General features: G+C 42.5%; 2 protein-coding genes across 3 annotated transcripts in view; both read left to right on the plus strand.

The window, feature by feature from the left end:
* The window catches only part of EXD1 (exonuclease 3'-5' domain containing 1), a 29,487-nt gene extending 12,282 nt beyond the window's left edge, over positions 1-17,205 (plus strand). Inside the window, exons 5-12 of the mRNA XM_044436808.1 lie at positions 2,229-2,359; positions 2,949-3,016; positions 3,554-3,640; positions 6,145-6,249; positions 7,340-7,420; positions 8,783-8,926; positions 13,380-13,571; positions 15,485-17,205. Coding sequence (XP_044292743.1) covers positions 2,229-2,359; positions 2,949-3,016; positions 3,554-3,640; positions 6,145-6,249; positions 7,340-7,420; positions 8,783-8,926; positions 13,380-13,571; positions 15,485-15,613 — 937 coding nt within the window. The 3' untranslated portion in view covers positions 15,614-17,205. The remainder of the gene's footprint in view (positions 1-2,228; positions 2,360-2,948; positions 3,017-3,553; positions 3,641-6,144; positions 6,250-7,339; positions 7,421-8,782; positions 8,927-13,379; positions 13,572-15,484) is intronic.
* Positions 17,206-22,029: 4,824 nt separating this feature from the next.
* Positions 22,030-27,040, plus strand: part of INO80 (INO80 complex ATPase subunit) — an 89,811-nt gene continuing 84,800 nt past the window's right edge. The window contains exon 1 of one of the 2 annotated variants that reach the window (XM_044436807.1): positions 22,030-22,202. The gene's annotated coding sequence lies outside the window, so the exon portion shown is untranslated. The remainder of the gene's footprint in view (positions 22,203-27,040) is intronic. The other variant, XM_044436806.1, reaches the window with a different exon arrangement.

Consider the following 27,040-nt stretch of genomic DNA (forward strand, 5'->3'; position numbering starts at 1 on the left):
GAGTTTGAGACCCCTGCTTTAAAGGATTGTCTTGAGTTTGATAACCCAAAGGAAAGAAGGAAGAGACCAATTCATAACAAAACTGTTCTCATGACAAATCTTATCTGTACACTACTAACTTGGCTGGTAGCCCAGGAAAGAGAATGAAATAGTTGGGCTGTCTTCCTAGAACCATGTGGCTAATGGGACAGCCTAGAAATCTAACAAATAAATAGATCAAGGGGGTGATATACACAATTTTTAAATAATTACGTAAGTTCAGCTTCACATTATCCTTCCTCCACATCAAGTGAGTTGAAAGAATACAGCTATGTTGCTAGAAACACAGTATAGTCCTATTGCAATTTGTAATCTGAAAGACCCTTTGTTTTACATTATGCTTAGCTCCATTTTCAAATGTAAGCAAGTGTTGCTCCTGGAAGCTGATACAGGCAAGCATTTATGGTCAGTTTTGAAATCCTGTCCCTAATGCTGTGTATGTGCTTCCCACTATTTTTTCCTGTGCAGCATTTCCCTTTTTACCTACCGTATTTTTTGCTCTATAAGATGCACCTGACCATAAGACGCACCTAGTTTTTAGAGGAGGGATCCATGGAAAGCTTCCTGATAATCACAGGCACATTCCCCATCATTTTCCCATGGGCTTCATTAAAAGACGAGTTGCCATTTGAAAACATACACCGACCTGTGATTAACAGCTCTCACCTGTGCCGGAGGAGGGGGGCAGAGCAGGGCGCGCCGAGCACGTGCCGGCCAGGTGTGGTGCAGCCGGGCCGGCAGTGTGCCGGCGGTGGTCTTCTGGGCGGCGCGGCAGCAGGTCTTCCCGGGCGGTGGGGGTGAGCAGTCTGTCTCTCCGTGTGGCCGACGGGTTAAAGCCCGTGGCTCCTCCTCCTCCGTACCGCTCCCCTTGAGCGGCACAGCTCTCACCTGTGCCGGGGGGCAGAGCAGGGTGCACCGAGTGTGTGCCAGCCAGGTGGTGCCACGTGGTGCAGCCGGGCCGGCAGCGTGCCAGCGGTGGTCTTCCAGGCAGCGCAGTGGTGGCAGGTCTTCCCGGGTGGTGGGGGTGAGCAGTCCGTCTCTTCGTGCGGCTGGTGGGTTAAAGCCCGCGGCTCCTCCTCCTCTGCGGCAGGTCTTCCCGGGCGGTGGGGGTGAGCAGTCAGTCTCTCCGTGCAGCCAGCGGGTTGAAGCCGGGGGCGGGGGGTGGCGAGCGCGTGCTGGCCAGGTGGTGCCACGTGGTGCAGGCGTGCTGGCAGCGTCCCGGGCGTCGGGCACACACACATTCGCTCTATAAGACGCACAGACATTTCCCTTACTTTTGAGGGGGAAAAAAGTGTGTCTTATAGAGCGAAAAATACGGTATGTTTTTCAAAACTAAGGATAATTCTTTTTGTCCTGAAGTCCTGCGTCTACCCTACAGCCAGCAGTTTTCCTTTCCTCATCTATCTGTGTTACCCGCATATATATTATGTCTGTATTCCTGACTTCTGCACTTTTCCCCAGATCGGTCTATCTTGCTTCTTAAGTTTTGTTCTCCTTTTCTTCCAAGATGATGTTTCTGCTGCATCCCAGCCTGGCTATTTGCCTACATCGGAAAAGTAGTGAGCGCAATATATCTAAGGCTGAAGTGGGGGTAGAGACTGGCATATGGAAGAAATTTCCAATTTGTCTTCATTTGTTTCTTTTAACCTTTTATGTATTTACAGCATTTCATGTTGGTCCCAACTTGGAATGTACAAGACAACTAAAATTAATAGTGTACTATATACTGTAGCTATAAAAATAAGTTAATAAAAGTGTAAAAGGGGAAATACTTCATTAAAAATATTTAGCAGCACAAATACCACTTTGTCTTCATAACCGACCATGTTTTCGCCACTTTTGAAAAAGGCAATGAGTGGCTGAGCCAGAGAGATTTCTCTGAGATAACATTCCAGCATTGCAGTGGTGAGGAAGGCTCTGTTTCATACCTGTACTTGCTCTGCCTCTCAGGGTTTGGAAATATAAAACCGGGCCAGAGATACTGATTTAAGGGTATGATGGACAGGGTAGCCCTTCAGTTATCCTGAGCCTTTTTGGTTGCAGGGTGGAATAAAAATGCTACTAGGAAGTCATGTCTGTAAAAACAAAACACAATATCATTTTATGCTCATGTCAGCTGAAATGTAAGAAGTATCCTACCTGTATTCTTACAGTACTGATTCTGTTACTAACCATAGTGCCTTGTGCAGGGAAATTGCAACTACGGAAAAATCTGCTGTGGATGGGGGAGAAGCATCAAAACAAAGCACTGAGAATTCTGATGTCATGTCACAAGAGAAGCAACAGCTGAGTTTGCATAACATCAAATATACCTTTCCAGGTGACGACCAGAAATTCAGCCTCAGACCTAATCAGCAAAATGGAATACTTATGGCCAGTGTGCTATAACGGCTTGGAAAAAAAACACTGTAAAGCCTCACTGGTTATGTGCAAAAGCACAACATGATTCAGTTCAGAATATTTCAGTCTTATAGTTAATCATAAATTTGGTAGCCATAAGCAATGAGGATGTGCATGCAGGTAAGTCAGTAAGCTCACGGAGGAGAGATGAGTGCTCTGTCTCTCCTCTGCACCCAGAGAAGCCAACTGGGCTGCTAGGAGTGCCCTCTTCTGCACTCCTCCATAGAAATACAGTGAGCTGCAGGACTGTAATAATTGTGGACTTATTTGCAAAGCTTAGTTCTAAAGAATGCATTCAAACCATGGTAGCCATGATGATATAGGCAGTCTTGACTTTTATTTCCTTCAGATGCTTGGTTTGGAAATGATTTTAACATCACCTAGGCTATAATGACATCCATATCTTTTTTGTAGAGGAGGAAGCATAATGGATTTTTTAAATCCTACTTTATGAGGTTTACTGTGATACGGGTACAGAGAACATTACTATTCTTTCATTATTATTGTAGATGAAAACAAAGGGAAGGACATAGAATATGTTGTTATTGATCAGTTCCAGAGGAAATTTGGTTCTGCTGTAAGTACAATACTGTTAGTTCTATTCAAGGTGTTTTTCTTACTTTTTTCCTTTGATTGATTTAGGCATGTCAAATAGCATATTTATGACAGCGTTCCAAAAACCTATAGTCAGATTTTATTTAAATAACTTTAAACTGAATATAATTCTGCTTTATGGCTTTGTTATATTTATAGATCTAGAAAGAACAGCATGTTAATACTAGTCCTCAGTATAACTCCAGCGTAAATGGCATTTTGTGGCAAGAGAGAACAGTCTAGTAAATGCTGTGCTATGTGAAAAGATGGGAATGTTCTGCTGTGCTGCAGAATGTCTTAACCGTAAAAATGTGTATATGATAGTTCTGTATAAATAAATACTAATAGTGTCCGAAGAACTGAAATCCTGTTTTATTCTTTGCACCATGTGGACTATCCATGATATTCTACTACCATTTGATTCATGCTTGGTTTATACTTTATGCTTGTCAAAAAATAATAATCCATGTAGGGTTTTTTTGTCCGAGTTCTCCTATACTATTTTTCCTCTTTTCACTAGATGATACACATCAAAAAGCAAAGTGTATGTAGTATAGCAGCAGAAGGTGTGAATCTGTGCCGTCATGGAAAGCTCTCTTGGCTGCAGGTAATACACTTTCTAAAACCCCTTGCACGTTTGAATTGGTATGTCAAAAACTTTGATTCTAATCCCGTAGTAGCAACCCTAGTACAAGTAATCTCACATCTGAAGTGGAAAACAGATGCTGTTGTTGCTGCCACCTCACATCCTTCTTTGCTCGCCTCCTTCCCTGCTCTCCTTCCACATCATGCACCCTACTTACCTTTGTCAGCACTGTTGCACCAGCTCTATCGCACTCCTTGGACCAGCATCTGCCCTGGTCTCATGGGAGCCACCGGAGATCTCCAGGAAACTCACAGAATCTGACTGAGCTCTTACGAGAGCTCAGACTGGTCTTGCAAGAGCTGTGCAGGCACTTCTATATATGAGATTCTCAAAGGAAAGGCAAGATGGGAGCTGGTCCATAGAGCCCCACTGGCCATTCTTACTTTGGCAAAAGCCACAGGTGGAGAGCAGCTGGTGGGACTCACTGGAGGTCATGAGATCATGGTGGTGGGCTTGCCAGGCTGCGAACACAGTTTGCTATCCCACAGCTTGATGCAGACACCTCACCCTGCTTCATAAGTAGGCCAGTTTGCTGCTTAGGAGATGTTTTCCCTTTGATCAATAGATATCTAAAAGAAAAAGATGTGCTGCAATCTTGCTTATCCTTCTCTCCTCTCTCCCTTTAATCTTGTAATTTTTGGAGTGTTGTCCTGTCCTTTGTGTACCTGCCTGAATTAAAAGGATGTCTAACCCCCCCCCCCACACCAGTTTTACCGCTGTATCTACCCTAAATAGCTCAGTTCCCTGCTAGTTCTTATCACCTACTAAGTTAACAGAGTAGTGGGACTCTTACATTTTCAGGTTAAAATCCTATTTTATCCATCCACCAATGAAATGGCATCCATCAACACAGCAAATTCCCTCTTTACACTCCTGTCATAATCCCTAAATCTGCTCTTTAGGGTGAGGGCAAATTTTGGAGGTGTTCATAGGTCTGCAGAGGGTAAGGAAAGTAATTGCAATGGAAGATACTGTTGAATGAAAGCCTGCACCTACAACATTACATCAAAGTTATCTAATTTGGTTACCAATTTGGTCATGTTTCAGTTCCGACTTGCTCCAAGCCCTGGAGAACATTAGTACATACATTGGTTGTAACTTGTTGAGAAGATCAAAACATTAATGCAGGCCATGATGAGCTTAGTCAGAGATGAGATCAAAACAGTTCAGTTTACCAAAATGCTAATTTGAACAAAATAGAATTGCTGAGGAAAGAATACCTTGGTATGAACTTCTAATACTTGCCATAATTTTTAAATTTAAAAAATCCAGGCTTGGATTCACACCTTAATATGATGAGGGAGTATGAGAGTTTGTTAGGGCATTATCCTAGACTAGATAGTCATAGGAAACTTTGGAGTCCCATCTCCAGCCTCAGAAAAATGCACCAGGACTTTGACTTCAGAGCACCCTCACAGCTTCCACACTAATTTTGGAACTGGGACTGGAGGGACATTCAGTAGGGAGGAGAAGAGAGAGGCATTGCAATTCTACAATTGTCCTTTTCACCCCTCTCTTAGCAAGATGATGTAAAACAAGTAGAAAGCCAGAATTGGCCATCTGAATGTGGGAGGGGGGTTGCAGTTGAGGGAAGGGCATCCTTGCTTCTGTGATTCTCCTGCCATTTACTGGATGCCCATAATCCCCCAAGATCAGAGGATTCTGGACAGTCCTCTTGGATCACACTGGTATTCTGATTTTGCACATACAGATACTTGTAGTATCTTTAGCATTTATCCTAGGACAGGGGTCGGCAACCTGCGGCTCTGGAGCTGCACGTGGCTCTTGAATCTCTCTGCTGCAGCTCCATTGCTCAAAATACATGTCACAGCCGCTGATCTTCAACACGTGCCAGCACAGCCCCCGATCTGCTACACATGCAAGCACAGCCCCCGATCTGCAAAGCGCGCCGGCACAGCACAGCCCTCGATCTGTGACCCGCGCTGGCACAGCACAGCCCCCAATCTGTTTCATAAATGTAACACACTATAGTTTTTTTATACATAGCATAAAGGTGAAAAACAATATATGCAGAGTTATTTTCATTTTAGAGGTCAAAAGATTTTTGCGGCTCCCGGTGTTTTCTTTTCTGTGGGAAATGGATCCACATGGCTCTTTGAGTGTTAAAGGTTGCCGACCCCTGTCCTAGGAACGTCTCCATTTGAAGCTCAGGAATCCATTTACCATATAAGGCCTTCATATACCATATGATAACTAGTCTATTATTGTACTGGTCCTCTTTGAAATTAGAATCACCTTTTTTGTTTATGAATAAATATTTAAGAAATGGTGAGCTTCACAAACCAGTGTGAAAACCATGTTACTTCAGTATGGGCATCACTAACTTTAATGATACATATATTTAGAATCAGGGCAGTACTCACCAAGAAAAGAGTATAATACTAATATTTGGATAATGGCAGACCTTTTTAATTTTGGTTTCTGTCCTGCTTGCTTAATCTTAGGTTGCAACAAAGAGTCATATTTTTCTATTTGACATTTTCATACTGGGAGCTCAAGTGTTCAAAAATGGACTCCAAATGATACTAGAAGATAAGAACATTTTGAAAGTATGTATGTTTAATCCAGACAAGATGGAGGTTCTGTGCATTGATGAATCAGTGGAAGTTGATCTCAGTTGGGGTTGCATGGGAACCCCAGATAGCTGCAGTGTGCAGGAATGATTACTACTAGCTTAGGGCCACAGCCAGAATACCAGTCTATCTGAAGAGGATGGACCATACATACGTGATAACTAGGTGGACTGCTGTAATGTGCTGTGTGTCAGAATGCTTAAGAAGATGGTTCAGGAATTCCAGCTAGTGCAGGTTGCCACTGCCCAAGTGTAGGCAGGGCAAAACTATTTGATCATATAACACCTATACGCTAATAACTGCGCTGGTTACTTGGGTATTTCCACCCTGATTTGAAGTGCAGATTTTGATCCTTAAAACTTTAAACAGTTTAGGACCACATTACCTGCCCCATATCAGTCTGCCTGCACTTTAAGATTAGCAAGAGAGGCCCTTCTCATCTCCACACCTGTGAGAACAGTTAGATGGGTGACAGCACACAAAAGAGGGTCTTCTCAGTGGCCCCACACCTTGCAAATAAGTTGCCATTGAATGCCCACCAGAGCCTATTATTGCAGGCTTTTTAAGATGGTCCAGAAAAAGTATTATAGACTGGGTGGTGGTTGCAGTTGTCTATTTTATACTGATGTTTACTGTTTTCATTCTATTTTTATTGTTTTAATTGTGTTTATCAATTTGATTTTTTTAAAGGTTTTATATCCTGTCCAACTAGTAGCATCTTGGGATGGTTTTACAATAAAAGCAACACAAATGAAATGGAGCACAGCATCCAAATCTTCCAGTATAATAAAACCCACATTAAACCCTAATAACATTAAAATAATGGGAAAATAAAAGGGGTTTGCCTTTTTATTTGAATATAATATTTTTGATTATTTTATTGTTTTATACCACTTTGGAAGGGCTTCTGTGTAGGCCGTTAAGAATATTTGTGTAGAACAGGACAATTGAGAATATATAAAATGATAGTATGTAATCACGTAAAAACAGCAACAAACAAATTGCATTTATATTACTGTATTAGTCTTCAGCTAACTAGTGTATTCCTCTTCCTCACATTTTGTAGGTTATCCATGACTGCCGGTGGCTTTCTGATTGTCTTTACCACCAGTATGGAATTGCGCTCTCTAATATTTTTGACACACAGGTAGCTTGTTTGGATGGTTTGTTAAAGAATGATCAGATAAACCACTTCATAAAGAAATACCTTGCCCTCAATAATCTTTGTCCTTAATTCAGTATACATACAACATCCAAAAAATCTATAACTAAGTTAAAGTCTGCTTCAGCTTTGAAAGCCTTATAATGTTGGTGTCTCATGGTTGTAGAAATAAACTTAGGCACTATGTTTGCATTGCGGCTATCTGGTGTTAATGAAAAATAACCAGAAGTAACCTTAGACCTGGCTTGCACATAAGATTACACATTGTTTATTTTAATCCATGGTTTGTTTGAAAGGTGACTGACTACACCCTGCTTTTTTTCTGAATCTGTCTTGTAAGTTTCCCTTCTCCTTTGTCTGCTCCCTTGGTGTGTATCCTGAATGTCTTTATGAAGCTGTAACACTGGCACATGTAACACTGGGTGGTTTTTTTTTACCACTCCTGCTTGCCACCTCTAGCCTGGTGAAACCATTCAAGAACAACAGGCTATACTTGGCCCATACATCACAACCCATGGTTTAAAATAAGATGTAGTTCAGAAACCAACAACAAACCATGGGTTATCTTTCCAGATTGCTCATGATTAGCAAACATGGTTTCTTAGTATGGCTGGATTCATCCAATAAGACAACTTAGAATTCAACAACCTATAGGCTGAGTTCAAACAACACAGTAACCCATATTTACTATTCCACAACCCATGAAAAGAACTCATGGCTTCTTGTTGAGTTATAAACTCTGGGCTTATGGTTAACAAACCATGGCTTATTAGTGTGGATGGGTTACACAACATGATGACCCACATTTCAGCAACAACCCATGGTTCAGTGGCAACCAGCACTCAACCCATACTCATTTCTTCAGCATGGATTATCATGTGGTCTGAATTCAGCCACTGGTTACATAAACCATGAGTTAAAATTATATGCAAATCAGATCTCAGTGTATACCTTCTAACAGTATTCCAGTGATTTTATATCTTCTGCTAATACAACACTGAGGTAGGACAGTTTGTGGCCTTCCAGATGTTTAAACTCAAAAGTTCCATCAGCTTTTGCCAGCAAAGCTAAAGGGGACGTATGATAGAAGCTGCAGGGCAAACCATTGGAAAGCTACAAGTTGCCCACTCCTAAATTACCCCAGTAAATTGCTAAAGAATATTTTTAAAACTGCAAAAAGCCTATTATTGCATAATAATACCAAAAAAAAATCGAACTGAGATTACCTAAGTAACATGAAATGTTGCCAGGTTGTGATGATAACAGGAGTAATCTGTTATGGTCAGTCATTTGCTTTTGGTCAACTCATTGTGGCCATGACATACTGATCCCTTTTTGCTTCTGCAGGTTGCTGATGTCTTGCAGTTTTCAATGGAAACAGGTGGCTTCCTTCCCCACCGCATCAGCACTTTGCAGGAATGCTTAATGCAATACCTGGGAATGTCCTACAAGTCTGTGTCTTTCATGGAACAAAGGCAGTGTGCAGTTAAGGTAAGCAGATCATTTGGGATGGCAGCATCTATCATTTTAAAGAAAATCAGATCTAATTGCAAGCCCTTTTAAAGTGTGTCCCTTATGTTTATCGAATTGCTTGTTGGGGTGCTTTAGTGATTAAAGAAATGTTGTCAAAGATAGAGTATGTGTTTACTAAATGTCTTTGTTTTGGCACAGGCCTAGGTACTACTACAAGATATAACACACACTGTATAATACAAAATCCATAGTTACAATACCACTCAATAGTTATGGTTATTTGGTGCTAATTTGAAAAAGAAACAGTAAAACTAAAGTGCCCTTCCAAATAATCCTGTTAACCTGAGGGCAAGCAGAGACCAACATTTAAGTAATCCTTCAAGATATAAATGAAAGTAAGCTAAAAGACTGGAAAGAAGTAGAGGCAGCCTCATGTTCATTCTTAAGAAATTCAGAAAATGTTCATTTGAAAAGATGGAAGGACAGTGAAAAGATAAAATCAAGGATAAAATGGAAGTTGCTAAAAATCCTGAAGGAGTATAATTGGCATGTGGCTGTGATCCAGAGTATGGTATGAGCAAAACAGTTAGTACCCAGGCATTAAAATGGTCAAAAAACCATTTTATCTGGCCAGGGCAACTTCTTTTCTTTTATAACTTCTTTTATATCTTTTATATTTTTTTATTTATTTTATATTGTTAATTTTAATTTTATATTGTTACTTTTGTATTTTATTGTATTTTATTGTGTTGTAAGCCGCCCCAAGGCTTCGGCAAGGGGCGGCATAGAAATGTTCTAATAAATAAACAAACAAACAAATAAATAAATCTAAATATGCATAGATATGTTTGGAATTGGAATTTTCATTCCATGCACTTCTTCTTTTTTTTAATACAAGCTAAGTGGTAAAGCTGGTAGGCACATCTGTACATCATGTTAATCCACCTTGGCACATTGGTTGATTCTGTGATCATTCCAAATAGAGAATTGGGCTCATCATGGGTTGTCTGCCCCCTCCCTCTCATTAGTCCTCCTATGGGTATCCCAGGGGCTATTGCGGCTGGACCGACTTGTCTCTCCCTTGCCATAACCTTTTCCCTTTTTATCCCCTTACTTTTTTTCCCAGAAACTGTGAAGTCTGGCTTGACAGTTAGCTTCTGCAATCTGTTTTGATAGCCAATGACCTGGTTCAGATGACACAACAACCCATCATGGGTAACAAATTATGATGGGGTGTTATGTCATTCAAACTCATACCACTTTATTCAGGGTGGCTTTTTTTCCAGGCAAGCCAACATGAGAACCCATGTGCTGTTCTAAAGCTTGCTTGACCCATGGAGGGTTGCTGTGTTGCCCAAACCTGGGCAATCAGTTCCACTGTGAGTAAAGTGAGGTGGCAAGCAAGGCAAGAGCAGCAAAAAGCCTGTCATCTTGATGATCATTTCTGTACCTCTGAACCATTAAACTCTTCAAACCTGTTATGTCGGACCCTGTAACTGTCTTGGAGCTCAGGAAAGCATTGTTCATTCTTTCTTCTTGGACATCCCTCATACTGGCTTGTCTCAGCATTGAGAATAACCCAGTGTCCAGTTTGCTTTAATATTGTTCCTAATGACTTTTTGTAGCATATTTCTCCAGTCCATCACACATTTACATGTACAGGGTCCCCTGCACTTTCCAGTTAAACCATCTGTTAGAAAGATCCCTTACAATGCATACCCAGAGAAAGCTTTTACTAATCTTGGTAAAGTGTCCAATGACTCTCAAAGCTGCAGGAACAGAGTTTGGTCTGCAAGGCCACACAAGTACTTTGCGATCTCCTTGGTGTTGCTGCCTTGCATCTGTGGAGGTAGTTAAGAAGTAAGCTTACAGCATTAGGAAGCAATTACCAAAACTTGGCAAGTAGAAATCATCATATCTGAATCTTACTGGAAATCCTAAGAAGAAATCATATTTGAAAGGCTCTCTGTATAAATCAATTTGTTACCAAACTGCAGTAATTAAGTTTTGGACTTCTGATCAGTGTACTGATTTCCCAATTTTAGATGTAGCTATTCCCCATTTGGAAGAGCATAGTATATAAATCTGCTGTCTGTACACACTTCTGATTAAAGCCTCCTTTCCTTGAATCTGCATTGGTCATCACAGTAGTGGAAAGCAGTTAGAGATTCCCCATTTTCCGGGCCAACTGGGCAAAATCCTGCCCAGATTTTCCTTGGTCTTTCAGTTCCTGGAGCAGACACTGGATTCAGCACATGACAAACCCAAGCTTGGGGAACAAAACAAGTTTATTAAAAGGGTAAAACATGGGGTAGAGGGCACTAAAACATTACAGGCTAAAAGGAACAACATAGGGTAACATGGGGAAGGGAGAGGGGAGTTGGACAATAGCAATAGTACAATTCACAGCCAGCCAAGCAGCCCCTCCTGAGCCTAGGGCCTTGTAGGCCCTCTCAGACTGGAAAACAACAACACTAACCCAAGCCTCAGCTAGACACAGAAACTCTACCACCAACAAAGGCAAACTACACATGCCTATAGGGAAAGTCATGTCTATGAGCTGTGTTTTATATACTGGCCTTTTTAGAAGGAAGCAGTGGCAACATGTTTCCATGCAGATGTGACTCTGGTGAATGCTTTATCTCAATTACAAACATGGATGAGATTTTGGTGGTGTCAACATTCTTTGATGTTGCTGTCTTTTTGGTATTATGTAATTTCACTTTGATTTTTGACACCAGTAATTCATGGACAGAGCCACCATTGACACCTGGATACATCTTTACTGCACAGATTGAATTAGTCCAGTGATGACTGCAAAGGACAGTATCTGATTTATGTGTAGCCCATTTGGTGAAATCCACGTGTACAAGTGACATTTCTGTTGTCTGAAGCAGCTGTTCATAATTCAGAAATGATTTTCATGGCAGAATTGTCTAAAACAACCTTCTTTCTGTCCTCTAGAACAAAATCACCAGTGATGCCTACCTCTGCTTGAGTGCCAACTTTTGCATTGGAATCACCTATTATGTAAAAAATGTCTTTTCCTGGCACTCATTCTACGGGTTTTTTTTTTGTTTTGTTTTGGATGCTCTATTGAAATCCTCTAGTTCTGTTGCACCAGTTGTTGGAGCATAGACTTTGAACAACTGTGATATTAAGAGGCTTAGCGTGAATTTGAGTGGCCTATATGATCACTTACTATTGAAAAGCTTACCACAGCTCAGGCCAGTTTCTTACTTGGCATGAAGGCCACTCCATTCTTTTTCATGATTTCATGTCCTGAGTAATAGATGGTGAAGTCCTCAGACTGGCAGTAACCATCATCAGTCCAATGTAATTCACTAATGCCAACAAGGTCCATTTTTAACTTGACCATTTTTTGCCTTGGCTGATTCTTCTGACATTCCAAGTTGCCACTTGATGTATCTTCGTGCAGCACAGACCCTTGCTTTTGCTAATGACAGCATCAACGTCTGAGGTTCCTGGTGTATTTGCCCCACGTGCGTCATAAAAACCGGGGCTACTTGCTGAGGGTCCTTGCTCCTTCTCAGTTGCACGTTGGGGACCCTCTGGTCTGGGGGTCTCCCCACTGGGCACTATATCAGAATTGTTTAAGAACTGTTCCATAGGATTTTCTTAATGAGTTTTTCTGAGGTAGGTTGCCAGGTCTTTCCACAACCCTCTCCATTTCTCTGGGCTTGGAACTGGCACAGACACATGTGATGACAAGTGTGCGTGGTTGGGTTCAGTGAACTTCTGAGTCAACATACATAAGATGCATGTTAAAATGATCTTACATTGCTAATAGAAAGCATATTACTGTTCTTTAGTATTTACATTTCACTGTAGGATATTAATGAATGTTATCTTGCTAATCCTTACAACCACCCTGGCGAGGCATATGTTGAGACATAATGACTTATCTGGTGACTACATAGCAGAGGCAAGAATCAACTCAGAGCTCCGCATGAATTCCGATTCACAGCCACTAAGCTATACCACCAATTGCATTTTTAACTTCAGTCTTTAAACAGCTTATATTTCCCCTTTGTTTTCTAAACATAGTATACCTAAAGGAACGCCTTCTTCCATATTTGCCCTCCCGCCCCTAGATCAGCAGCAGAGGCCCTCCTCCAGGAAACCTCCGTGAAAGACATTAGGAGGCAAAGTACCCAGAGGAAGGCTTTCTCTGTGGTGGTGCCCCACCTATGGAATGCGCTCCCCAGAGAGGTCTGCCTGGCACCGTCGTTATTTGTTTTTCGGCGCCAGGCTAAGACCTTTTTATTTAAACAATATTTTAATAACTTTTAATATCATCTATAGGTTTTAATTTGCAGCCAGGGTGAATCTGGGTTTTACTTGTATTTTATTTAGTTTATGTAAGCCGTCCCGAGGCTATGTGATGGGACGGTATACAAAAATTCTAAATAAATAAATAATATTACCATTTTAAATTTGGGGCTTGCAGAAAAATCCTGAGGTATGGTTTATGAGACCCCTTCCACCAGCATTGCTCAATGTATTAGCTCTGGAAACGGCATACCTCCTCCCTCTCCGCTTGAAGCTTCTTGATGAAATGATGTCCGATTTAACAACTTTGGTGGATGGATACCTAAATGCATTTCGGGAAGGATCTGCAGACTCTCTTGGGAGCACTGAGGTAGGTATAGTTTCAGTAGCATTTCTGGTCAGCAGGATTACCTAATTCCTTATAGCTGCCAATCTTGTTCTCATATTTCCAAACTGTTGACTACTACATTCAGATACTATTGGAATTCATAATGCAAAAACAGTTTATCCATAGTTATCAGAAGAATATTTTGTTAAGATGCCAGGCTTTGGTTGCATTCTTTTCTGTAACTCTACTTCTTTCTCTGACATGTTTAATTAGGTAATATATATTTCCTCTATAGTTCCTTATTTTATTTGATCCTATAATCAAATGCTCTTAAGACAATGATATCCTATAACATAATTGCTCTTAAGGCACCCAACCAAAGAAATCAGATACAATTAACATTTAATAAAACCACTTTTGAAAAAGAGCTACAATATTAAGGGCACAAATATATAGCCTCCCATTGTAAGCACCAAGGTTCTGCAACCTCAGAGCTGGGTGATTGAACAACAAGCCCCTTCTGCCTTTGGAGCTGGTGTAGAAAGAGCCATGTTGGCTTCCTCTCCGAGGTTGGAAATTGGCCATGAAAAGAAGGAAAGGGGATATGCCAGGGGCAGGAATAGGAGGAGGGTGGGGCAGACAGCTGATGCTGTGTCCAAACTGTACTCCAACCTCCTTCCCTCCACCTCCACTGGATAGTGAAAAGAGCTGCCTAAGTCGGGGGTCAGCAGCCCGCGGCTCTGGAGCCACACGTGGCTCTTGAACCCCTCTGCTGTGGCTCTGTCGCTCAAAACACACGCAGGCACAGCCGCTGATCTGCTCGAAGAAGCTCCACTCAGGAACGCAGCGCTAGCTAGTTAAGTAAATCAGCTAGTTAAGAATGTAGTTTAGCTACATTCCTCTGCTAAACAAGCTTCCTGCAGGCTCTCATGTTACACGAAAAGATTCTCTTTGTCCCATTGTAATCTCATTCATCTGAATGTTAAAAGCTGCACTTGGGACCTGTCACAATTCACAGCACTTGACTGTTTATCTGCTAATCAGTCACTAAACACACCTATATCTGATCTCCCCCCTGCCCCCCCCCCAGGCCAACCATGGATAAATCGAAGAAAAGTTTCTGAAGAAAACCAAACGTTTAATGATACCTGGGTAGATTCATTTGCTTTTACTGCTGATGAACTTTGGGGTTTGCTGTTTAATGTATGCAGCCCTTTAGCACTGACTTTGACCCTTCAGGAAGCTGTTCTCCTATTCAAAGGAGTACTACTAGTTTATAATATAAGATTAAAAATAACAGTTTTTAGTGACTGAACAAGAGCTGCAGCTAAATCATAATAAAGATATACATAGCATTAAGGTAAAAAATGATATATGCAGTGTTATCTTCATTTTAGATGTCAAAAGGGTTTTGCGGCTCCCGGTGTTTTCTTTTGTGTGGGAAATGGGTCCAAATGGCTCTTTGAGTGTTAAAGGTTGCCAACCCCTGGCCTAGGTGAACTGCAGGGCATGAAGTGCTGGCCACTGGAAACTGATGCCACTGCACTATGTACTGTATATTAGATGTGTGTAAGCCTCTAAGTTTGGAGGCTTTATGCGTCAAGCATGGAGGGGCACTTTGGTGTCTTAAACATGTGAAAGATTCAAAATGACTAGAAGAATGAAAAAAATAAAAATGCTGTTTTTGGCAATATGCTTATGTCTTCAGAGATGCCTGTGTCCTTCGGAGAAGACCAAGATTCAGCTTTGGTGGAAATGTGGGCTCATGCCATTTAATGTAATATATGACGCAACCCTTAATGTAGCTACATGCACAACTATTTAAAGGATTAAAAACACTGTCCATTTAGCTTTATTCATAGATGTAGTAGCTATACATGAAAGGAACAATATTGATGAAAAATAGCTATGAAAGCTCTGAATTGTGTGTGTATGTGTGTGTCTGTATTAATTAGATTTCCTGCATGGAGCTACCACAAGAGCTAAGAAAATTGGCAGATGTTCAGAAGGTACGAAGACAGAATGCTGTGCAGAAGTTTCAGCTGAATGAGGATGGTTTCCTTCTCAGAAAACAAGTAGCATAATCTGAAACATTCCATGCAACTTCTATCCATCTCTGGGACCAAGTCAGTCAGAACAATTCTGAAAAAGAAAAGCAGAAAATATATTTGTTATAATTAGGGGAATCAAAATTTGTAGTAATATAGAATCTGAAATTAGAAACAAGAGGCCCAAATGATTCTGCTTGTTGTAAATCAGAATTTGAAGAGACTGAGCTGAATTTGAAGTGCCTGCCTTCAACATTCAAAACAAACAAAAGATGTGTTGCTTTAGAAGGAGAAAACAGACAGTGATTAACAAAAGACAAGCATGGAGAAATGAAAGCTCCTTCTACTTCTGGCCTTTTACCTTCAAAAAATTAACAGTTCTCAGTTCTTATTTAAAGCTGTTTAAGATTGCTTTTGAATCCTGTAGAGCCATCTTGTCCAGAGCCATGTAGCAGAATCCCTTTTTTAAATGCAAGACAATTATCCACAGGTTACTGTAACACTTAAGGGGGAAGAAAGTGATTCAATACTTCACTTTGCTCTATGTTCAGAATTTCGCTACTGGCTGTCAACCTCAAGAAGTGGAACAAAATAGCAGGAACTGTTTCTGTTAGAACCTCTGTGTTTCCAACCATACTGGAAGACTTCCATTATGAAACACAGAAGCATTTGTGGTATTCAGTGTTCCTTATCTTGCTGCTGTGTGGACCCACCTCATGTAAACACAATGGATGTAACTGGCATTATTAATATTTCTGTAGATAAGTCCCATATTTTGAGAGTATTGCAAAGGACTACTGAGCTATGTTAAATCAGAATATCCCAAATTGTACAACTATGTCTGAAGTTAATGTTTCCAGTACTGTTTGGGTGTGGGGAGGAGTTTTCGCCCCTTGTTTATGCAACATATTACATTAATTTTTAAAAATAACTGTGGAGACACTCACTTGTCCTATGCATTTGCATTGCTGGATGCCTATAAAGTATTGGCCTGGGATAGTTGGCTGTTTACCCATAATACAAAATGTGCAGCAATGTATTTGGAACAGATGTTCCACTGAGATTGTGAAATTGTCTCGACAGCAATACAAGGTTTGTTTATTGCGCACTTTCCAAAAGGTTAGCTATGTTAGCTTGTTGCAGCAAAAACAACAGACTTTTGGCATTGTACAGATTTAAATTTGGAAAATGTTATAGTCTTTAAGATGTCAAAATACTGTCATGTTTATTGTACAAAGTATTAATGGAAATCTAATATTTGTACAGTATGACCTTATATGAAGGGAACAGAGAGCTGTTTTTTCTAATAAAAACTACAGCCTCTTCCTAATCTCTACTCTGAGGAAAGTTTGACTGCAGTTGAACATAGATGCAAGTATGGAAGCACGTTATAAGCATAATATGTATAAAGTCTGTTAAAAAACTGCATGAACTACACTGCATGAAATGTTGTTTTCAATTACTGTGTTCCAGGTTTCAAAAATAACTTTCTTTTGTTTGGAAAAAAAGAGATGAAAAAGGGTCTTGAATCAAGTAGCATAATAGCAATAAAACTATATTAAGCATGTGATCTGAAATTTGCTTATTTGAACACAGGCTTAACATGGGGGAGGTGTAGATTTGAGCAAACCTTGAGTTTTTGAAAATGCATGTTTCAAAGATAAACAAATTACTCTTTGTTTGGGAGATATTTTCCCTCTAAAACCAGTTATGTTTTATATGTAAATAAAATCAGTCTACTTTCTGGTGTTTGAATAATCATGGATTTGATTCCCTTACCATTTTCTTTCACCACTGTACCAGTAACCTTGCAGAGAACATTCTCTTTCAACTTTTTGAAACTTTCCTTAAACATTTTCCCCCTCTAAATTAAGACAAATTCCAATGGCATGCACCCTCACTGTTCAGAAGCCCTGACCTTATAGACTTCTAAGTTTCTTGTGCCCTCCTGGCAGAGCAGGGGGAGTGAAAGAGACAATTTTGATGTTGTCACTTTTTAGTCCATGTAGCTTTAGAGGCAGAGGGGAAGGAGGCTCAAACTTTATCTAATATAGATATATCCTGATTTTCCAGTCTCCTCCATATCCAGTGGACCACCTCCTTTCTCAAGCCGCATTTACTATCCTTGGAGAGGCAGCCGTCACAGTCTCTTTACTAATGGCAAGAATGAATTACCAGGACTTGCAGAGAAGATTGAATCGCTCTGAACCCCAGCGTTTTTGATTAAGATCACCCAGGCCCCCTGCAGTTACTTACGACAGGTGCTACCAAGTAGTGGTCTCCACCACCAACTACAAGCTTTTAGAACATACACAAAGTATTTTATAGATTCTGAGTCACATGGGCCCAGCAGCTGGGCAGTTGATGAGGAAATAAGGTGAACACAGAAGAAGGTGGGAGGTCTGCAGAGGGGGCTCAATACATTGGCATTTGATTGCAATATATTAACATAAGGATCACTGAGGCACAGGGGCTTATCGTTAGTCTTGGCATGCAAATAAGGGTGATTGCAATACTATTAACTCATGGATGGGGCCAAAACTACTCCCAGGGAAGCCCATTTCATACCGTCGGGGTCCTGACTGTCAGGAAGTGCTTCCTGGCATCTAAATGGAACCTCGGTTTCCTGAGCTTTGCTCCATTGGAGCGCATCCTGCCTTCCTCTGCAGGGGAGAACAGGTCTCTACCCATCTCCGTGTGACATCCCCTCACATACCTGTATGTTGCCAACATATCCCCTCTGAGTCTCCTCCAGGCTGAAGAGACCCAGTCCCCTCGGTCTCGCTTCATACTGCATCCCCTGCAAACCGGCCACCAACCTTGTGGCACTACGCTGCACTGACTCTAACCTGGCTATATCCTTCCTGTAATGAGGGGCCCAAAACTGAACACAATACTCCAGCTGCGGGCGCACCAGAGTAGTATAGAGGGGTAGTAATACCTCTCTCGATCTAGAAGACACACTTCTGGCTATGCAACCAAGGGTGGCGTTCGCCCTCTTAACCACTGCATCACACTGCTGACTTGTGTTCAGCCTGCAGTCAACCAGGACCCTGAGGACCCTTTCACAACTGCTGCTCTCCAGCCACTTATCACCTAACCTGTACTTATGACAGCTATTCCTATGCCCCAAGTGCAAGACCTTGAACTTATCTACATTGACCGCCATCCTGTTGTCTCCTGCCCACTTCCATAGTCTGTTCAGATCCTTTTGGATCTGGAGTACCTGCTCCTCAGTTGTGGCCGCTGCCCCAGTTTTAGTATCGTCTGCGAATTTGATCAGCAGACTGTTCACCCCTTCTATCATGTCATTGATAAAAAGATTAAACAGGATCGGCCCCAGGACAGAGCCCTGGGAGACCCCGCTTGTCACTGGCCACCATCCTGATGATTCCCCACTAATGGTTACCCTCTGCTTTCAATCAGTCAACCATGCCCTAATCCACTGGACAGTGCTTTGGTCTATCCCAAAACTCCTCAGTTTCTCCACCAGGATATCATGGGGCACTTTGTCAAAGGCCTTGCTGAAATCCAGGGAAACCCCATCCACTGCATCCCCCCCATCTAGCCACCTCGAAACCTTGTCATGGAATTCCACAAGGACCTGTTTTTGCAGAAACCGTGTTGTGTGGCTGTCAGCCTCCCTTCCCTATCTATCATCACTAGATATCTTGCTATTATGAGCCTTTCCATTGTTTTTCCTACAATGGATGTAAGGCTAACTGGTCTGTAATTCCCCATGTCAGTTCTACTAACCTTTTTGAAAATTGGGACCACTGACGCCACCCTCCAGTCCTCTGGAACTCCATTCATTCTCCATGAGGCCTCAAAAATGGAGGCCAGAGGGCATGAAAGAATCCCTGACAACTCTTGAAGTACTCTCAGGTGTAACCCGTCAGGGCCTGGTGCCTTTGTAATGTCCAATGCACTGAGGAGCCCTGCAACTTCTAGGGGAGTGACTCTAATCTGTGTCCCTAAGTCCCTAGCCTCATTTTATCTCTAATGTGGATCTCCCCCGTCCTCCTTTGGGGAGAACACAGAGGCAAAATAGTCATTTAGCATCTGTGCCTGTTCCCTTGCATCAGTCACTGTCTCTCCTTCCTCTTTATTTAGTGGTCCCACTACCTGTCTCCCCTTCCTCTTGCTATTTACATGCTGATAGAAGCCCTTTTTGTTACTCTTGATATTCTTTGCAAGTCTCAACTCATAATCGGCCTTAGCCTTGCAAAGAATCTTTCTGCAACAGGCCTCCTCCTCCCGGTATAACCTTTTGTCTATTTGCCCCAGTGCCCATTTCCTACAGAGGTTCCTCTTGCATCTAATTCCTCTAACCACCTCCTTTCGCATTCATGGCACTCTTCTTTGCCTCCCCGCCTTACTAACTAGAGGTATCGTCAAGGCTTGCGCCTCCAAAACCTCCCTTTTGAGTGCCAGCCACCCTCCTCAACTCGCTTGCCTTCCAGTAACCTATCCCACAAGACTTTCCCCAGTCTGGCCTTCAGTTGGCCAAAGTTAACCCTCTTGAAGTCCCAGCTTCTAGTGCTCGACCTGCTGCACGTCCCCGTTCCCCTGATCTCAAAGCAAAGGATGGAGTGATCACTCACATCCAGAGCTCCCCTAATCTGTACCTCATCTATAAGCTCCTCCCTGTTGGTCAAGACCAAGCCAAGGATGTTCCCTCCACCCCTCGTTGCCTCTCGGACCCTGTGTGAAAAACCCTCCTCCTATAGCTCCTAGGAAGCGGTATGACCTGGCTGTCACCACTGAGTGAGTCTCACAACTAATATCCGGGAGACTGAAATCTTCCATAATTACTGTGTCCCTTCCCCAAGATATCCTTAGAATCTTAGAAGAACAACTACAGTGGATTAGACCAGTGGCCCCTCCTGCCCAGCACTCTGTTCACATAGTGGCAAACCAGCTGTGTACATGATTCCTTAAGCTGGATGAGTGTGAAAGTTTCTTCTGCCCAAGCTCCCTAGTAATTGGTGTACATAGGTATGCTGCCTCTCTATCAAAGGTAATACTTAGCAAGGCTAGTAGCCATTGATTATTTCCATGAATTTGTTCAATCCTATTTTAAATCTGCCCAAATTGGTAGCCATTACTACTCCCTGTGGCAACGAATTCCACAGTTTAACTATGTGCTGTATGAAGTACTTTGAGCTGTTCTGACTCCCACTGGTCAGCTCCCTGGGATGACCCCAGCTCTATGGGAAGTTGCTCTTATAGAACTGGGGATTCTATTCTCTCCAGACTATGTATACTTTAAACACGTTTATGTCTGCCCTTCTTTGCCTTTTTTCTAAGTTCAACAATCCCAGCTGTTCTAACAGTTCCTCACAGGGAAGTTGCTTGTTTTAGCTGCCTTCTCCTTGCTTTTTTGCACTCTAATGTCCTTTCTCAGGTCTGTACACAATATTCTAACTGCAGCCCACAAAAGCTTTTTATGAGGGGAGTACAATTTTGGCAGTTCTTTTACTAGTTATGCCAAACACAGAACGTGTGGTTTTCACATCAAGTATGCACTTGGCCCAAATTTTCATCAAGCTGTTTACCAGAACCCCAAGAGCCCTTTCTTGATCAGTCAGAGAGAGCTCATATTCCATCAGCCTATACCCAAGTTGGAATTTTTCATCACAACATGCAGTTCTTGCATAAGCAAGGGTAAACTAATAAATTTGCCATTTTGATGCCCATTCTACAGCTTGGCGAGATCCTTATGAGCGCTTCACAATCTCTTTTGTTTTTAAGCATCCCAAAGTTAGGTGTTATTAGCAAACTTGGCCACTTCACTGTTCGCCTTAAGCCGAGACAAAGCATTAGCAAAAGCAAACTGACGAAAAGCAGGAGATAATTAGCCACGAGAGGATCCTAAAATGTATGAATTGGACTTGGCTTTGAAAGCACAACATTTGCAGATGAATGGATAATCAGTACCAAACTACGATGTAAATACAACGGCCAGGCCTAGCGCAGCAGAGACAGACAGGCCCACCCACAAGACTCAAGGGTAAGGTTACTGGAGCACGACGTCACTTCCAGGGTACTCCCGTTGGAACCTGCCTCTCGCGAGCATTTTCTAGCGCCTCGCGCGAGAATTGCTAACTCACGCTAGTCTTTCTCGGCCGAAAGCACTCGGCAATTTCCGTCATCGCCAGACCCGACCAGTCGAACAATAAACGAATCGATGTTGGAGGGGTCTTCCTGAGTTCTGTGTGGGGGGACGAGTACGGGATGTGGGCTCGGGGGCCACGTAGCGCTTGCGGCAAAGCACACTGGGGAGCATTTGTGGGTTGGGGCTCGGAGTGCCAGCTGGGAGTGCCGAGTTCGATTGTTCTTGCCTGGCCATGGCGCCTCTCCTCCCCCCCGCCATGGCTCCCCGTGTCCCTGCTCCTCTCCTCTCAGTGAGCGAAAGTGGCCGCCGCCGCCGTCCCAGCGCCCGCAGCCGCCGCCTCCTCCTCAGCAGCAATAGCGCGGCCGCCATCTTGGCGAGGCAGAAGCCGAGAGGCACCGCGGCAGGACACAAGCAGCGCCAACGCAGCGCAGGGCGAGAGGCCGAGAGGAAAAAGCAGACCGGGCAACTCAAGAGCCACCCGCGGCCCAAACTGGGCCACGCACCCAGGTGAGACGCGGTGACTTGCCAGCCGGGATAGGTAGCAGCGTAGCAGGGACCCGTTAGGCCAAGCCGCGGCTTCACCCCTACACACACATACCACCCGACCCTCCTTCCCGCTCCCTCAGTAGTGGCCCCGGCAGCCGGGCCTTCTCTTAAAGGGACAGGCCCTTTCCTTTGCGGTTGAAGAGTGCGGGGGGCGATGTCCACACTAATGTGGAGGGGCGGGACCCCTGCAGACTCCCCTCTTCCACAAAACGTGCGAGCGGGGTACGGGAGGTTGCCTTGGGGGGGCCTGTGCAGCCGCCTTTCCTCGGGTAGCGTGCGACGAATAAGGGTGCGTCGGTCACACCTAGCCCGCGAACACACGTGCGCATCCCGCGCAGTGTACGAAGGCGAGGGACGAGGAAACGGGAGTTAGTGTATGGGCTTGACAGCCCCGCCTTAATCAGCTTCCCGCTTGAACTATAGGATGACCAACCACTCTGCTTGTTGTAATCCGCAAACCGTGTGGCCAAACATTAGTTTTGTTGGTTCGGGATTGTGCGTGCGAGATCTGGGTGTCAAGTATGAGTCCGAACAGCGAGTTTGGGGGCCCAAATCTGAACATCCACATGTTCGCACAGGATATACATGTGCTTACATGGCAAGTTTGCTTGGCATTTTGCTTTGCCTGGCTCTGGATAATTAGGTGAGATGACTGGCTGCAGGGCCATCAAATGATAATTGGAAATTAATAGCTGGTATTGACTGAGTTCATGCAACCTGACAAACCATATGTATAGTTGAGTGAGGCATGTCATTTAAAAACTGTTGTGTTTTGCGAACCCAGCTGTATTAACCATAAACTATGCACAACACAGCAACAACAAGTGGATTCCCCTCATGAGTTGGCTGGTTTAATACAACCCAGTGACTCATGGGTCAGCAACAATCCATGCTCAACTTTGAGCATGGGGTGCCATATTTTGTTATGGTTTTATTATGTAACCTTTCCAGAGAGCTGTGAGGCTGTTGTGATGGTATACAAAAGTGTTAAATATAATAATAATAAATAAACTTATATGAGTCCAGCCATTGTGTACTATTGGTTGAACTTAGCTCTCTTTTTAAAGGGAAGATCTGCCTGTAACTTGCAAACTAGCATGCTAGTGATAACTTCTTTGGATCCCCCTTTTGCAGGCAAACTCAGCATATCTCTCATCAGTGTAGTTATGATAGTTCAGCCCAACACATATTGCCAATAGAAACTGAATATTTCGGATGTTAAATGTCTTCAAGACACAGCTTAATCATAAATCCAATTCTAACCCATTCTCTGTAAGGAAAGGACAGAGGTAAATACCAGTGTTTACTATTGTACTCTAGGACTGTAAATTAGAAGTGAAGTTAGAGTATTTATGTGATTCAATAATTCCACATTATGAAGACTATATGGTTTCTCTATGCAGCAGCACAACTGATAAGGTTTTAGAATTTTGCATGGCTGCCTCCATGTGTTCCCCTGGCTTGATTTTGAATATCTTTATGCTTGTTGAATGTTTTAAGATTAGAAAATTGTACTGTTGAAATCCTAATTGTAAAAACCAAAGTGAAATGTTCAGCTACAATATCTTGTATTACCTCTTTGAAAAAATAAGTAGAATGAATGAGAATATGTCAAAAGTTAAAGCTTAAGTTATGAATTACTTTTACTGATCAGTCAGATTTGCAAAGTGTATTACAGTGTTTGCCATAGAGACAACTCTCTAAGGTTGATTGCTAGGATTACCACCATTACTTGGAGTAATGGAGAACACTCACAAGTAAGTGTGCATACAATTGCAACATGATAATTTTAATAGACCACATAGTTACCCTGTTTGCACAATGGAACAGCAAAGGTTATTAACCATATGTTTGGGAGCAAGAGAAAGTACTGGATTGCAACTGTTTTCCTGCTTTTGGTGCACTAAACAATGCAAGCACCCTTTTCTTGCTCTTGGGTTTAGCACACCAGTAGAAAACAAACAGTTGGGAGCCAGCACATTCACTTCCAAACAACCCTCGCTTAACAAACCAGAGGTTTTTGCATTATACAAACCAGGCTAGTGAGACTTCAGGAAAGGTGGTCTGAACTTTCATCTCCTGGGTCCAAAACCAAGTCTTTATTGATGCTCTACTCTTACTTAACTGACAATCATATGTATGTTGTTTATTCTTCAGTTTTGGATAGTCACAGACTGAAACCAGAAATTACACTTACTGTTCAATCTGTTGTAGTCTTTTTACAGTTGCAGTACTGTAATACCTTGGTTCATGAGCGCTTCTGTTCACGAACAATTTGGTTCACGAACAGAAAGTTCGGCAAAATTTTGCTTCGGTTCACAAACTCTGCATCGGGTGATGAACACGATCGTGGCCATCTTCCCCGCACAAACATGATTACGGCCATCGTTCCCGCACTGCGACCAGTTGTTAGAGCGTGTTCGAGGGGAGAAGATGGCTGCAGTCATGTTCATGCAAGGAAGATGGCTGCAGTTGTGTTTGTGCAGGGAAGATGGCTGCAATCGTGTTCGCACAAATATGAACGCGGCCATCTTCCTCACTCTGACATGTGATCACAGCTTCCTCTAGTTGAGATCATGGTCACTTACTCCAAACAACCACCTCCCCACCCACCTTCCTGTCCTCCATGCCAGAAGTTGCCTCAAGCAAGGCTAGGGTTCTCTCTGTTCATACTGTACTGTACTTTGTTTCATATTTTTGTGGTTAAAAATAATTACATATGGTTCAGAACAGAGGAACCTTACTTACAGTGAACCAAATGGGAAAATTTGACTCGGTTCACGACCAATTCGGTTCACGACTAGAATCGTGGAATGAATTAAGTTCATGAACCGAGGTATCACTGTACTTGGGGAGGAAAAGCTGTGCAGAACAGTGGTGGGCAGCTTGTAGGTGAAAAGGTCTGGAGGATCATTACTCCTCATATCTTCATGATTGGTGGTGCTGGTGATGGCTGACAGGAGCCAGACATATGAAGAGCCACAAGTTGCCCACCCTTGATGTTAACACCATACAGCAGAATGAATGAATGAATTTTTGCAGTATTACCTCAAGTTGATCCTTTTGGTTTTCTTTAACAGCTTTGGAATACTAAAGGGGGGGGGTCAAAATTAGCTTGTTAACAAATCAGTTCTTGTGATTTTGATTCTTTGTGGCCTCTGTGTTACTGAATTTGCGGACTGCAGGTGCTGCATGGAGCCTAAGGCCCAAACATTGTCCAACCTTAGTAGTTTTTACTTACAAAAGCCAATATTAACAAGTAGTGTTTTCATCTTGTATAGTGCCTTAAAATGCTGAAAAGAAGATCCATACACACATTCATTAAGTAATCAAGTAGCTCATAACTGCCTGTAATGTTTGTTGTGTATATAAGTTTTTGCCTGTGTTGAGTACTTTCATGTATTAGTTTGATTGTTCCTTTTCCTAGGAGAAATTATTTCATTTTTTTGTGAATATGGGTATGTTTTCCACATAATGAACGTAATAAACTAATTTGTTTGGTGAGTAGGAATTGACATCTCCTCCCCCACAAGCTGACCATCCCCCATTCTGTCGGTTCAGACTTGCTGCTTTTGCTGCCTTGAAGTTTGTAGCATTAGTTTCCCAATAGTATGTTAGCAGAATTCCCATAGAATAATCAGATTCAAAAGTTGTGTTGATTTTAGGTACGATACAACCCAGAACAGACTATTAGAGAAGTTTGTGTGGGGTTAAATGGTTTCATTATCTTGGTAAGTCTTGAAATTAGATATCCTACCATCATGAGGAAACACGGTCCAAGTCACAGTTCAAGTAACAATTTAAGCTGTGGTCCTACCATGTCTGTGCCCACTTAAGTCACTGAAAGACTGCTGCATTTGGAAACTATCAACTCCTAACAATAAAGTCAACAGCAAAACATTACCACTTTAAACAAGATGTAGCATAGCAACTCTGATAGACACTCCTGCAGCATCCATGACAACACAGCAGACATCCACCAATCACAGCATTGTGCACTACTGTTCTCACACTAACAAGGTATGGAAAGAACTGATCCACTTGCGATAGTGGTGCATTATGCCTGTTATGTTCCTACCTCACACACTTACATAATCTGGCAGTCAAAAAGACACCACAAAGTGCATACCACCATGCTGTGCCCAGTACAAATACAGCAGTTTTCTCTGATGGCTGTGAAGTTCAGGACTCCCTATGGACGGTCTACAAATAGCCATTGTTTGGTCAATCAAATACATTGGACAACATGTGATTTATATATATTATGTATACTTCAGTTACAACACCTGCCAGCTTTGTAGCTCACTTGAGAGAAAGTATGGAATATATATGGGCTTCTCAGGAGGAGGGTGCAAGGCCACTGGAGGAGCATTGCCTGTGTTGAGAGGTATTAAGTTTTGTGAGGGAGTGGGAAGGGAGCCATTAGAAGAAACAACAACAGATGCTATAGCAAGCTCATGAACTCCTTAGTAGTTCAAGGGGGAGAACACTGATAGGGAAAATATGAGATGACAGATCATGTCCTACCATGGAGAATTGTTAAATTCACTACCGGAAGACAAGTTTATCTTCCACTTGTCTAAGCAGCAAATCATCTTGGAAGCAAATTAAACAAATGATACCATGCCTGCTACAACAGGTCTCAGAACAATTCCCTAACTAAACATTTACTGGAGAAAAAAACATGATATGGTCTTTGTAGGCCCTTCTATTCAGACATAGGAGGACTGAGGAATGCAGACCCCAGGGCCAAATCAAACCTACCTGCAGTCCTGATCTGGCTCTGTGGGATTTCTCCA

Source organism: Varanus komodoensis, unplaced genomic scaffold, assembly GCF_004798865.1.
Source record: "Varanus komodoensis strain SLA01 unplaced genomic scaffold, ASM479886v1 scaffold3, whole genome shotgun sequence".
Taxonomy (NCBI): domain Eukaryota; kingdom Metazoa; phylum Chordata; class Lepidosauria; order Squamata; family Varanidae; genus Varanus; species Varanus komodoensis.